This window comes from Schistocerca nitens, chromosome 2 (assembly GCF_023898315.1).
Source record: "Schistocerca nitens isolate TAMUIC-IGC-003100 chromosome 2, iqSchNite1.1, whole genome shotgun sequence".
Classification (NCBI taxonomy): Eukaryota; Metazoa; Arthropoda; class Insecta; order Orthoptera; family Acrididae; genus Schistocerca; species Schistocerca nitens.
Genome location: NC_064615.1, coordinates 319,788,756 through 319,803,861, shown reverse-complemented (window position 1 = coordinate 319,803,861; position 15,106 = coordinate 319,788,756). Strand labels below are relative to the sequence as shown.

The window sequence follows — 15,106 nt, the reverse complement described above, 5'->3', positions numbered from 1 at the left end:
TAACTGAATCTATTGGTATTTATTTAACTGATTGCAGTTGTTTTCCAATAGCCTAACTTCTTTCTGTAGTAATAAAAATATTATGATTCTTCTACATGAGATGGGATATACAGTGGGTGGACAAAAATATGAAAACACTAAAAACACAACACAATGCAGACTAAGAAGGTGTAGGAGACTGACTGGCATTCAAAACAGCTTCCATTACTCTCGAAATGGACAAATAAAGGTCCTGTCTTCAAAGAAGACCACAGAGGCACAATAATATTGCGATCTGGTGACTTTGGTGGCCGTGGGAGTTGCGACAGCTCATCCAGGTGCTCACAAAACCAGTCCTAGACACTGCATGCTATTTTACCAGGGGCCGTGTTGTCTTGAAACGCAGCATTACTATTTGGGAACAAACAACGTACCGTGGGATGGACCGGATCAGCCCAAATGGTCACAAAAACCTAACCGTGGGGCCCATGGGATACCATGATACGTCTGTCCAAATCATCACCGAATCCCTGCGATATTTCAATCTTGGTACGTAAACTCCCTTCGTTTCTTTTTGGTGCCGAAAATGTTCTCATGTGTAACATTCTGTTCGGTAGTGCCTTTGCCAGCTGTTGTCATCTTATTTTTCGTTACAGTCCTTTTGAATGACCGTTTGTCACGATCACTCAGTAGACGCTTTCTTCCGAGTTGTGACTTAGTGTGTGATGTTTTTCCGCTTTCCCTGTACGCGATATAAATCTTCGATACCGTGCCTCTTGAAACACCAAACACTTCGGCCAACTTGCTTATGGAAACACCCGCCGTACAAGCACCAGCAACGTCCCCACCTTCGAATTCGCTTAGCACCGACATAACACATTCACGACTACGCAGAACACTGTTCTGACCATGATCGACACTTGCAACTTACTGAGGACCTCGTACGGGCGCTGTTTGTTGTCAAACAAAAGCAGCGCACTCTGCAGGCTGGCTAGCACCTGCATGTATATTCAAGCATGCATTTCTCTCGGCTTTTCGAAACTTTTGTCCAGTCCCTGTGTAAGCTACAATTGGGCACTTTTAAGTATTGCAAAATGTTGTGTATTAAGAGTACTTCGTCTCCGCACTTTGCTCTTTCACGTACGTACTCCATGGGTAAATTTCCCACTGCTTGTTTGTGAACCATCTCCCACAACGATCTGACACCATCTCCTCAAATTCTTCTGTGGCAACAAGATCTTTGTAGTTCGAACGACAAAGTGCAGGATAATAAAAATAGTAACTCTTAGCAGCTTGTGGTTGTTATTAACAAGAATTTTTTTAAAGGTATGATACACGATTTTAAAAGTATTTTAAGACGATCAAGTCTCTACCAAGCTCATAGCCGTGGCGACGAACTTCTTCCAGTCAACATGACATCTTGTCGCGAGCCTTTTTTTTATGTGTATTCGTTCGCCATTCTGTCTACGCGAACCTTAAACGCGAGTCGGCATATTCTCGTAACGATTAACCATCCTGGAGAAGCATTCATAAATCGTGTGCAGCGGTAAACACGGCAGCGGACACAACTATGTACTATTTTTTGGGATAGCGTCAGCAACGTGGATGCAACAGACAGTTGTTTGTAGCAGCTTTATACGTGTATTCCACATACAGTGTTCATTTTGGAGATCTTGCACCGACCAACACTTGCTAATCTCAAAATGCTCTGTTTACGATCCTGTGCGTATGGATAATTTTTAGCCCACAGACATGGGACTCCACAGATGTGATTCAACAACACATGTGGTTCAACAACAAATTTAGGAAACTACTGCGAAAGCAAAGAGAGTTTCACTGCGAGTTTAAACGCAGACAAAACCTCTCAGACAAACAGAAGCTAAACGATGTCAAAGCTAGAGTAAGGAGGGCTATGCGTGAAGCGTTCAGTGAATTCAAAAGTAAAATTCTATGTACCGACTTGACAGAAAATCCTAGGAAGTTCTGGTCTTACGTTAAATCAGTAAGTGGCTCGAAACAGCATATCCAGGCACTCCGGGATGATGATGGCATTGAAACAGAGGATGACACGCGTAAAGCTGAAATACTAAACACCTTTTTCCAAAGCTGTTTCACAGAGGAAGACCGCACTGCAGTTCCTTCTCTAAATCCTCGCACAAACGAAAAAATGGCTGACATAGAAATAAGTGTCCAAGGAATAGAAAAGCAACTGGAATCACTCAACAGAGGAAAGTCCACTGGACCTGACGAGATACCAATTCGATTCTACACAAAGTACGCGAAAGAACTTGCCCCCCTTTTAACAGCCGTGTACCGCAAGTCTCTAGAGGAACGGAAGGTTCCATATGATTGGAAAAGAGCACAGGTAGTCCCAGTCTTCAAGAAGGGTCGTTGAGCAGATGCGCAAAACTATAGACCTATATCTCTGACGTCGATCTGTTGTAGAATTTTAGAACATGTTTTTTGCTCACGTATCATGTTGTTTTTGGAAACCCATAATCTACTCTGTAGGAATCAACATGGATTCCGGAAACAGTGATCGTGTGAGACCCAACTCGCTTTATTTGTTCATGAGACCCAGGAAATATTAGACATAGGCTCCCAGGTAGATGTTATTTTCCTTGATTTCCGGAAGGCGTTCGATACAGTTCCGCACTGTCACCTGATAAACAAAGTAAGAGCCTACGGAATATCAGAACAGCTGTGCGGCTGGATTGAAGAGTTTTTAGCAAACAAAACACAGCATGTTGTTATCAGTGGAGAGACGTCTACAGAAGTTAAAGTAACCTCTGGCGTGCCACAGGGGAGTGTTATGGGACCATTGCATTTCACTATATATATATATATATATATATATATATATATATATATATATATATATATATATATATATATATGACCAAATGACCTAGCAGATAGTGTCGGAAGTTCCATGTTGCTTTTCGCAGATGATGCTGTAGTATACAGAGAAGTTGCAGCATTAGAAAATTGTAGCGAAATGGAGGAAGATCTGCAGCGGATAGGCACTTGGTGCAGGGAGTGGCAACTGACCCTTAACATAGACAAATGTAATGTGTTGCGAATACATAGAAAGAAGGATCCTTTATTGTATGATTATATGATAGCGGAACAAACACTGGTAGCAGTTACTTCTGTAAAATATCTGGGAGTATGTGTACGGAACGATTTGAATTGGAATTATCATATAAAATTAATTGTTGGTAAGGCGGGTACCAGGTTGAGATTCATTGGGAGAGTGCTTAGAAAATGTAGTCCATCAACAAAGGAGGTGGCTTACAAAACACTCGTTCGACCTATACTTGAGTATTGCTCATCAGTGTGGGATCCGTACCAGATCGGGTTGACGGAGGAGATAGAGAAGGCCAAAGAAGAGCGGCGCGTTTCGTCACAGGGTTATTTGGTAACCGTGATAGCGTTACGGAGATGTTTAGCAAACTCAGTGGCAGACTCTGCAAGAGAGGCGCTCTGCATTGCGGTGTAGCTTGCTCGCTAGGTTTCGAGAGGATGCGTTTCTGGATGACGTATCGAATATACGAGGGTTGTTTTTTAAGTAAGGGCCGTTCGCGCGTTTAGTCCCGTAGTTCGCGCGGACGACGCAACAAGCCACCGCGCCACTTGCCGGCATCCTTCCCGTTCACACTGATGCAAGTTGCAGCTCTGTAGCTGACGTGTACGCATCGCTGTGCTACTTTATAATGTTTACGATTATTGAATCGCCCGCCGCGTGTGAGATACGGTCAGTGATACCTTTTTTGACCGCGAGAAGCCTATCAGCTGCAGAAATTCATCATCAGTTAACAGAAGTTTATGGCTTGAATGCAATGAGTGAAGGTAAAGTGCGTCAATGGGTTAGAGAGTTTAAAAATGGCCGTCAAAACGTCCACGACGACGAACGCTGAGGCCGGCCCTCTGTGATCACTGATGATTTGGTGGCTGCAGTCGAAACAAAGATTCGTGAGGACAGAAGATTCAAAATTTCCACTCCATCTTTGGAATTTCCACAAGTTTCAAGATCGGTTTTGTACAAAATTGTGTCTGAAAACCTAAACTTTAAGAAACTGTGTTCTCGCTGGGTACCCAGACTCCTCACAGAGGACCACAAAGGGAAGAGATTTGCCACTTCATTGGACTTTTTGATTCGTTGCGAGGAAGAAGTGGATGACATGTTGAGTCGTCACTGGAGATGAAACATGGGTATCCCATATCACTCCCGAAAGCAAGCGACAATCGATGGAATGGCGACACACAACCTCACCCGTCAAGGTCAAAGCCAAACAGACGCTGTCAAAGCGCAAGATTATGGCAACTGTGTTCTGGGACCGGCGCGGTGTTTTGCTAGTGGACTTTATGCCACGAGGAACGACAATCAACTCAGATGCCTACTGTGCAACTCTAAAGAAGCTCCGCAGAGCAATTCAAAACAGAAGGCGCGGCATGCTGACGAAAGGAGTTTTGCTCCTGCACGATAACGCTAGGCCTCACACCTTTCAGAAGACTTGGGATTTGATTGATTCTGGGAAGTTTTGGACCATGCACCATACAGCCCCGACCTTGCTCCTTGCGATTTTCACCTTTTCCGGTACCTGAAACACCATCTTGGCGGGCAGCGCTTCAATGACGACGATGAAGTGAAAGCGGCCGTGAACTCTTGGCTGTCGGAGCAGGCGGCCGAATTCTTTGAAGAGGGAATTACAAACTTAGTTGTACGGTATGACAAGTGCTTAAATAAACAAGGCAACTATGCAGAAAAATAGGTAAAAGTGTGTAGAATCAGAAAATAAAAGTTTTTTTACAAAAGTATTTGTATCTTTTTTTAAAAATAAAAACGGCCCTTACTTAAAAAACAACCCTTGTATTGCTTCCCCCTACTTATACTTCCCGAGGAGATCGCGAATGTACACTCCTGGAAATTGAAATAAGAACACCGTGAATTCATTGTCCCAGGAAGGGGAAACTTTATTGACACATTCCTGGGGTCAGATACATCACATGATCACACTGACAGAACCACAGGCACATAGACACAGGCAACAGAGCATGCACAATGTCGGCACTAGTACAGTGTATATCCACCTTTCGCAGCAATGCAGGCTGCTATTCTCCCATGGAGACGATCGTAGAGATGCTGGATGTAGTCCCGTGGAACGGCTTGCCATGCCATTTCCACCTGGCGCCTCAGTTGGACCAGCGTTCGTGCTGGACGTGCAGACCGCGTGAGACGACGCTTCATCCAGTCCCAAACATGCTCAATGGGGGACAGATCCGGAGATCTTGCTGGCCAGGGTAGTTGACTTACACCTTCTAGAGCACGTTGGGTGGCACGGGATACATGCGGATGTGCATTGTCCTGTTGGAACAGCAAGTTCCCTGGCCGGTCTAGGAATGGTAGAACGATGGGTTCGATGACGGTTTGGATGTACCGTGCACTATTCAGTGTCCCCTCGACGATCACCAGTGGTGTACGGCCAGTGTAGGAGATCGCTCCCCACACCATGATGCCAGGTGTTGGCCCTGTGTGCCTCGGTCGTATGCAGTCCTGATTGTGGCGCTCACCTGCACGGCGCCAAACACGCATATGACCATCATTGGCACCAAGGCAGAAGCGACTCTCATCGCTGAAGACGGCACGTCTCCATTCGTCCCTCCATTCACGCCTGTCGCGACACCACTGGAGGCGGGCTGCACGATGTTGGGGCGTGAGCGGAAGACGGCCTAACGGTGTGCGGGACCGTAGCCCAGCTTCATGGAGACGGTTGCGAATGGTCCTCGCCGATACCCCAGGAGCAACAGTGTCCCTAATTTGCTGGGAAGTGGCGGTGCGGTCCCCTACGGCACTGCGTAGGATCCTACGGTCTTGGCGTGCATCCGTGCGTCGCTGCGGTCCGGTCCCAGGTCGACGGGCACGTGCACCTTCCGCCGACCACTGGCGACAACATCGATGTACTGTGGAGACCTCACGCCCCACGTGTTGAGCAATTCGGCGGTACGTCCACCCGGCCTCCCGCATGCCCACTATACGCCCTCGCTCAAAGTCCGTCAACTGCACATACGGTTCACGTCCACGCTGTCGCGGCATGCTACCAGTGTTAAAGACTGCGATGGAGCTCCGTATGCCACGGCAAACTGGCTGACACTGACGGCGGCGGTGCACAAATGCTGCGCAGCTAGCGCCATTCGACGGCCAACACCGCGGTTCCTGGTGTGTCCGCTGTGCCGTGCGTGTGATCATTGCTTGTACAGCCCTCTCGCAGTGTCCGGAGCAAGTATGGTGGGTCTGACACACCGGTGTCAATGTGTTCTTTTTTCCATTTCCAGGAGTGTAAAATTAGAGAGATTCGAGCGCGCACGGAGGCTTTCAGACAGTCGTTCTTCCCGCGAAGCATACGCGACTGGAATAGGAAAGGGAGGTAATGACAGTGGCACGTAAAGTGCCCTCCGCCACACACCGTTGGGTGGCTTGCGGAGTATAAATGTAGATGTAGATATGGACCATACAGAGTAGAAGGGAGAGCCGTTCCACATGTCCATCTCATATTATATCCTCATGATATGTCTGTTATCATGTGTGGAAGTCCAACTAAGGAATCTCATCACGGATTTTCTCTGATGAACTTCATACTTGATGATATTGACGAACACACTGTAGATATCCGACACGATTTTTTTAAGATTAAAGTTGATCGTGCTGATTTCAAATCCATAAAAGTTTGGTTTTTTAAAAATTCAGTTTTTTTTTGTATGGCCAAAATTGTGTAATGGAGCTGTTCTTTGCATACGATTTTTCATACGTGGCGATATATTCAAGTTTAAGTACCGTATGGGGTTTTTTAGGTATGCTTCAAGCCTCGAAGTGCAGCACAGCGTTCGAGCATGGCGACTATTCATCGATTGATCTAAACTAAGTTTGAAGACCTGCTTTGTTACACAAAGTTTTTTTGGATGGTGGGGGAGGAGAGTCATTACTCTTGATGCGGCCCACCACGAACTTCTCTCCTATGCCACCCTCCTTATTTCAGAGAAGCACCTGCAACCAACGTCCTCAATTATTTGCCGGAGATACTCCAACCTCTGTCTTCCTCTACAGTCTTTACCTTCTATAACTCTCTCAAATGATGTGAAAGTTGCATCTTTATGACTTAACGCACGCTTTCTTAACAGTGTTTTCCACATGATCCTCTCCACATTTCTCGTTTATGTAAACAGTTCTGGTTAGATATTTCACTCACTCACTTGAAAAATACGTATCAAACGTGTCACTTCTTCTGGTACACACTCGTGATAGCGTATCTGCGCCGATAATGAAAGTAATAAGTTCTTTCACAGTAATACACTGATGTTTTATCTGCAAGTGGGATAGCTCGGGTGCAAACACCACCACGTGCACATATATTTTTTGGAGTATCAGACTTCTAACTGGTTTGACAGAGCACTGAAAGACCTGAGTCGAAACAAGGCCCTGGGAGTAGACAACATTCCATTAGAACTACTGACAGCCTTGGGAGAGCCAGTACTGACAAAACTCTACCATCTGGTGAGCAAGATGTATGAGACAGGCGAAATTCCCTCAGACTTCAAAAAGAATATAATAATTCCAATCCCAAAGAAAGCAGGTGTTGACAGATGTGAAAATTACCGAACTATCAGTTTAATAAGTCACAGCTGCAAAACACTAACGAGAATCCTTTACAGACGAATGGAAAACTGGTAGAAGCCGACCTCGGGGAAGATCAGTTTGGATTCCGTAGAAATGTTGGAACACGTGAAGCAATACTGACCCTACGACTTATCTTAGAAGAAAGGTTAAGGAAAGGCAAACCTACGTTTCTAGCATTTGTAGACTTAGAGAAAGCTTTTGACAATGTTGACTGGAACAATCTCTTTCAAATTCTGAAGGTAGTAGGAGTAAAATACAGGGAGCGAAAGGCTATTTACAGTTTGTACAGAAACCAGATGGCAGTTATAAGAGTCGAGGGACATGAAAGGGAAGCAGTGGTTGGGAAGGGAGTGAGACAGGGTTGTAGCCTCTCCCCGATGCTATTCAATCTGTATATTGAGCAAGCAGTAAAGGAAACAAAAGAAAAGTTCGGAGAAGGTATTAAAATCCACGGAGAAGAAATAAAAACTTTGAGGTTCGCCTATGAAATTGTAATTCTGTCAGAGACAGCAAAGGACTTGGAACAGCAGTTGAACGGAGTGGACAGTGTCTTGAAAGGAGGGTATAAGATGAACATCAACAAAATCAAAACGAGGATAATGGAATGTAGTCGAATTAAGTCGGGTGATGCTGAGGGAATTAGATTAGGAAATGAGACACTTAAAGTAGTAAAGGAGTTTTGCTATATGGGGAGCAAAATAACTGATGATGGTCGAAGTAGAGAGGATATAAAATGTAGACTGGCAATGGCAAGGAAAGCGTTTCTGAAGAAGAGAAATTTGTTAACATCGTGTATTGATTTAAGTGTCAGGAAGTCGTTTCTGTGTAGCCATGTATGGAAGTGAAACATGGACGATAAATAGTTTAGACAAGAAGAGAATAGAAGCTTTCGAAATGTGGTGCTACAGAAGAATGCTGAAGATTAGATGGGTAGATCACATAACTAATGAGGAGGTATTGAATAGAGTTGAGGAGTTCGTAGCACAACTTGACTAGAAGAAGGGATCGGTTGGTAGGACATGTTCTGAGCCATCAAGGGATCACCAATTTAGCATTGGAGGGCAGCATGGAGGGTAAAAATCGTAGAGGGAGACCAAGAGATGAATAAACTAAGCAGATTCAGAAGGATGTAGGCTGCAATAGGTACTGGGAGATGAAGAAGCTTGCACAGGATAGAGTAGCATGGAGAGCTGCATCAAACCAGTCTCAGGACTGAAGACCACAACAACAACAACAACAAACAACTGGTTTGATGCACCCCTCCACGAATTCATTTCCTGTGCCAACCTTTTCCGTCAGAGTAACAATTGCAGGTTATTTTCTCAATTATTTTCTGGATGTATTCCAATTTCTGTAGTCCTCTATAGTCTTTATCTTCTACAGCTACCTCTGCTATTTAATTATAATTCAAATGTGGCCAGAGATTAGATAAATAATTGACTTTTGTTACTTGCTTTACTACTCATACACTTGAAGGAAATAACTAAGTAATTATGAAGTTAACTAATATCAAGTTCCTTGAAATAAAATTATTTCGTGACAGGGAAGGTTCTCATTAAAGTTCAATTGAGTTAAAATCGTTCGTTATTATCTGTTCAGAGAAAATACAGATTCCCTTCACTGCCTTGAATGCTCTTCCTGTACGTCGCTGAAAATTCAACACCCCCGGCCGAGAATTGTAAGGCAGTACTTAATGGTGCTAGACGATCTTGTTGCATAGGAGCGCCAGCAGCCTTTCCCAGTCGTCTTTATATTGCTGGTAGTATTTAGGACTTTGTATAGAAGCTTCGAAAACTGATCCAGTGCAGTTCACTTATCAGGTGTTCGACGATACGTAGCCGGACAGCAGATTACTTCAATCATCTGTAAAACCACCTCCGTAGGTATCCGAAGACCGTGATGGAGATTCGTCAGCAACGTCACGAACCAAATGTCCGAAGGTTCTATAGAAGTCTTGCACATATGTTCAATCTTGGAAATGCAGAGTTTATAAAATGAAGAAGAAGCAGAATTCATGCGGCTGCATTCCCGAAACTTAATGGAGCAAAATGAAACTTATTTAAATACCTTTTCAACACTATATAACATCCTTGAGGAAAATTACTGTCTCTTCTCTTCAATACTTTGAACACATTCGTCACAACAGCAAAGTAAAGTAAAATAGCCTTTAATGGCGGACAAAAAGAGAGTTGTAATTCTGTTCAAGATTTGTACATGTCTATTCTCAAACGCTCTCCAAGAAGCAACTGCAGTCCAAAGAGAAAACGCATCCTTCTCGCACATGGGTTAGCGTTAACGCTGCAGAGAGTTCGTTGAATCCATTAGCTGATCTATTTGCTGTACAGACATTAAGTACAACATCGTATGCTAGCACAGTCTCCAGTTATTCTACGATGTCTTAACATCCTGTCCCTTCCTCTCGTCAGTGATTTCTCTATATTTATTTCCCCGCCAATTTTGTGGAGAACCTTCTCATTTCTTACCCTATTAGTCCACCCACCTTTCAACATTCGTCTGTAGCACCACATCTCAAATGATCCGATTCTCCCCCGTACCCGTTTCCCCACAGTCCTTGCTTCACTACTATACAATGCTGTGCTGCAAACGTACATTCTCAGAAACTTATTCCTCAAATTAAGGCCTTTGTTTAATACTTGTAGATTTCTCTTGGCCAGGAATGCCCTTTCCTCCAGTGCTAGTCTGCTTTTTATGTACTCATTGCTCCATTCGTCATGGGTTATTTTGCTGCCTACCTAGCAGATCACCAGTTCTAATATTATGTCTCTCGCTGCTCTCATTTCTGTTGGTTTTCATTACTCTAGTCTTTCTTCGATTTGCTCATTAGACTGTACATTCCACTCAACAGGTCCTGTAATTGTTCTTCACTATCACTGAGGACAGCAATTTCATCAGCGAATCTTATCACTGACATCTTTAAAACTTGAATTTTAATCCCATTCTTGAACCGTTCTTTTGTTTCCGACATTGCTTCTACGACCTATAGGTTGAAAATTAGGTGCGAAATACTATATCCCTGTCTTAACACCCATTTTAATTCGAGCATTTCGTTCTTGGTCTTCCAGTCTTATTCTTCTCTCTTGGTCCTTGTACACGCTGTACATTATCCATCTTTCCCTATAGATTACTCCTATTTTTCTCAGAATTTCGAACATCTTTAGATTGTCGAACGCTTTTTCCAGGTCAACAAATTGTATGAACGTGTCTTGATTTTCCTTAAATCTTGCTTCCATTATCAACCACAACGCCAGAATCGTCTCTCTGGTGCCTTTGCCTTTCCTAAGGCCAAACTGATCGTTATCTAACATGTCCTTAATTCACTTTTCCATTCTTCTGTATATTATTCTTGTCAGCAACTTGGATTTATGAGCTGTTAAGCTTATTGTGCGCTAATTCTCCCACTTGTCAGTTCTTGTTATCTTCGGAACTATGTGGATGATGTTTTTCCGAAAATGTAATGGTACATCGGCAGTCGCATACATTCTGCTCACCAACTTGAACTGTCGCTTGGTTACCACTTACCACAATGATTTTAGGAATTCCGATGGAATGTTATCTATTACTCCTGCCTTATTTCATCTTAAGTCTTCCAAAGCTGATTTCTGAGTCAATTAATGGATCCCCTGTGTCTTCTACACAGACTCCTGTTTCTTCTTGTATCAGACATGTCTTCCTCCTCATACAGGCCTTCGGTGCGCTCTTTCCACCCATCCACTTTCCCTTCCGCATTTCACATTTCACTCTCAATATTAACGCCCTTACTTTTAATTTCACTGACGGGTTTTATTTTCTGTATGCTGAGTCAGTCGTTTCGACAGTAATTTCATTTTAAATTCCTTCACATTTTTCATGCAGCCATTTTGCCTCAGCTTCCCTGCACTTCCTGTTTGTTTCATTCCTAAGTGACTTGAATTTCTGTATTCCTGAATTTCCCTGAACATTTTTGTATTTCCTTTTTTCGTCGATCAACTGAAGAATTTCTTCCGTTGTCCATGTTTCTTCGCAATTACCTTCCTTGTACCTCTGTTTTTCTTTCCAACTTCTGTGATTACCCTTTTTGGAGATGCCTGTCCTTCTTCAACTGAACTGCCTACTGATCTATTCATTCCTCGCATTAGCTTCACTTCAAGGGTATCTCATCATTCTTTGGTATTTCCGTATCGCACTTCTTTGCGCATTTATTGTTGCTGACTAGTTTCTTGAACTTCAGCCTACTCGTCATCATCACTAAATTGTAAGCTGAATTTATATCTGGTCCTGGGTTCGCATTACAGTCCAATATCTGATTTCGGAATCTCTGCCTGATCATGATGTAATGTATCTGAAATCTTCCCTGTCTTCCAGCCTTGTCCAGGTATTCCTCTTTTGACTCTTGAACACAGTATTCGCTATTACTGGCTGAAATTTATTATAGAACTCAGGTAGTCTTCCTCCTCTCTCATACCTAACACCAAGCCCATATTCTCCTGTAAGCCTTTCCTCTATTCTTTTCCCTAAAACAGCGTTCCATCCCCTATGACTGTTAGATTGTCGTCTGCTTTTACGTACTGAATTACCCGTCCAGTAACCTCATATATTTTCTCTATCCCTTCATCCTCTGTTTGCAACGTCGGTATGTATGCCTGAGCTACTGTTGTCGGTGTTGGTTTGCTGAGAGAACAATCCTCTCGCTGAACTGTTCACAGTAACATTCTGCTCTATCTTCCTATTCGTAACGAATCTTACTCTTGTTATACCATTTTATGCTGCTACTGATATTACCCTGTACTTATCTGACCAAAAATCCTTGTCTTCCTTCCATTTCACTTCACTGACCCCCACTACATCTAGATTAAGCCTAAATATTTCCCTTTTCAGACTTTTTAGCTTCCCTATCACGTTCAAAATTCTGACATTGCACGCCTCGACTCGCAGAACGCCTGATGCCGTTGATCACTACTACGTAAGGAGTAAGAAATGGCTGGTTAGAGGGAGAATACAGCCAAGACATAGAAAACATCCGATGGTTGAGATTGACAGAGCCATCTTTCCACCATTTCATACAAAGCCGAGGTACTTGAAGAATTCAGACAAAGTGTCGGATGTTTTCGGTACGTTGCAGCAATTGGCTGGGAATGAATTATGCAAGGGAGACAAAGGCGTGTTCACAGGTCCGCAACTAAGGGATATCTACGCCGAAAGCCACTTGCAAGACTTAGTGAGTGGTGCTGAAAACATGCATTGGTGACAGTCAAGTCAGTCGCATGCAGCTTCTCGGAAATTATAAAGCTGCCGCTACATCTACATCTGTACTCCACAAACCACCCCAAAGTGTGTAGCGGACTGTATTTCTAGTAACACTAACTGTTTCATTTTCACTGATCCAGTCGCGAATGTTGAAGAATTGTCGTTAAACCTCTCCAATTCCTTTGATTTGCTCGTCCTGGTAGTTTGGTGAGACATGTGTGACAGGAGCTAATATCCTGTCCCAGTCTTCTTGAATGTTAGTTATCCCAGAATGAAATTCCGTATGCCATTACTGAATAAAACTAAACCAAGTATGTTAGATGTGTCCCTCTCCAAGGCATGCAGTAACACAAAATACAAAAGTGGCCGAACAGGGTTGTTTAAGAAGATGAGAAATACGGTATGCACATTTCTGCTCTTAGTTAAAATTTGTCAGTGCTGCAGTTCCCTTTGATTGACAGAACACAGGCTACGTTTAATTAAAACTGAGAGAGAGAACGTTTGTAGAAAACTAGTCGACAATATTCAAAACACAATAATCACAATTTTTCTGTTCTTTTTCTCTACTGGTACTGACAACATCTTGTAACATCTACAAAAAGAACTAATCCTTCTTTATGTGTTATATGGAAGATTCCTCACACGTATGAGAAGCAACAGTTGATCCGAAATGAACTCTGTGCAATTCCAGTAAAGATTTCTCCCACACCTCCCCTAACCCAGTCAGAATAATATCCCTCGTCTACAGCTGATGAATTATCAGTGCTTGACGTGAGACCATCCTGAATGCCTTTTAGCAATCTAGAAAGGCGGAACCTATAGTACCTGTTCAGCTGTGTCTACTGCTTGCAAGGTCCCGTCGTTGTTGATGACTAATTCTGTATATAAAAGTAACTGCGTTGTAGTTATGGAACAGGTGTTTCAGTCTCTCTCTCACTCTCTCTCTCTCTCTCTCTCTCTCTCTCTCTATCGCGTGTGTGTCTATGGTGAAGAGCTCTTAAGACGCAGTCACACAGTCACGTGATGTATTCTTCAGTTCCAGGATGGATCCCTCCGGACGTGTATCCCTGGTGACTGGAGCGGCTGGAGGCCTGGGGCGGGCCTTCTGCAGAGCACTGATGGCAGCGGGAGCCAAGGTCAGTGTCGTCAGGGCTGCAATTCTACTCCTCCCCTTCCAACCACAGCGATGCAGCACTCCAACCCTAATTTTTTTCAGTCTCTCTCTCTCTCTCTTTCTCTCTATCGAGTGTGTGTCTATGGTGAAGAGCTTTTAAGACGCAGGCACAGTGTCACGTGATGTTTTCTTCAGTTCCAGGATGGATCGCTCCGGACGCGTCTGCCTGGTGACTGATATCGATATTCTGATTCGTTACTAAACAGCCAAACGTGTGCTAATGAGGCATTGTTACGAATTTCATACATGACAAACGTCAGTGGCGTGGTCGAGGAAGGAAAAGCATAGCACACATCTGGTGCGACTTGATTCTCGATTGCTTGGGAGGACAATTGTGCACAGTAGCCGCTTCTGGGGGAAGGAAGTGAGATTGTGCTGACACTCAGAGCTCGCTCACAAAGATGAACTTGAAATCAGACTGCAGATGCCCTTTTCGCATACAGACGCACTTGGTTAAGCGGATCCTATCCATGGTGAGCCGATACCAAACTGTTCTCGGCAGTAGAACCACATGTCTAAAGTTTACAGGGTAGCCATGGGAATAAAGTTCTTGGGTCTACACAGCTTCGAGGGGGCGGGAACGTCACTTCGATGACTTATGGCAAATACACTGTGCTATCACATTACTGTGAGTACCTATCAAAGGCCCGAATAACCACCTTTTGCAGCGCGAACCGCTGTGGGATGTGTAGGAATAGAGTCAGTGAGGTTCTGGAGGATCTGGAGGGAGCCTCGTCGACTCCAGTGCCACAGCCAGCTGCGCTACGTTCCTCGGTTGAGAATCAATGACGCCAACAGTGCAATCGAGATGATCCCACAGATTCTCGAGTGGGCTTAAATCCGGTGAGTTTGGCGGCCAGGGGATACGATAAACTCACCCTGGAGCTCTTCGAACCACGCACTTACACTGCGAGCTGTATGGCATGTTCCATTGTCCTGCTGAAAGATACCATCCTACCGAGGTTCAAATGGCTCTGAGCACTATGGGACTTAACTTCTGAGGTCATCAGTCCCCTAGAGCGTAGAACTACTTA

General features: G+C 44.0%; 1 protein-coding gene across 1 annotated transcript in view; it reads left to right on the top strand.

The window, feature by feature from the left end:
- The window catches only part of LOC126234385 (15-hydroxyprostaglandin dehydrogenase [NAD(+)]-like), a 74,064-nt gene that overhangs the window by 7,938 nt on the left and 51,020 nt on the right, over positions 1-15,106 (top strand). Inside the window, exon 2 of the mRNA XM_049943072.1 lies at positions 13,935-14,034. Coding sequence (XP_049799029.1) covers positions 13,942-14,034 — 93 coding nt within the window. The 5' untranslated portion in view covers positions 13,935-13,941. The remainder of the gene's footprint in view (positions 1-13,934; positions 14,035-15,106) is intronic.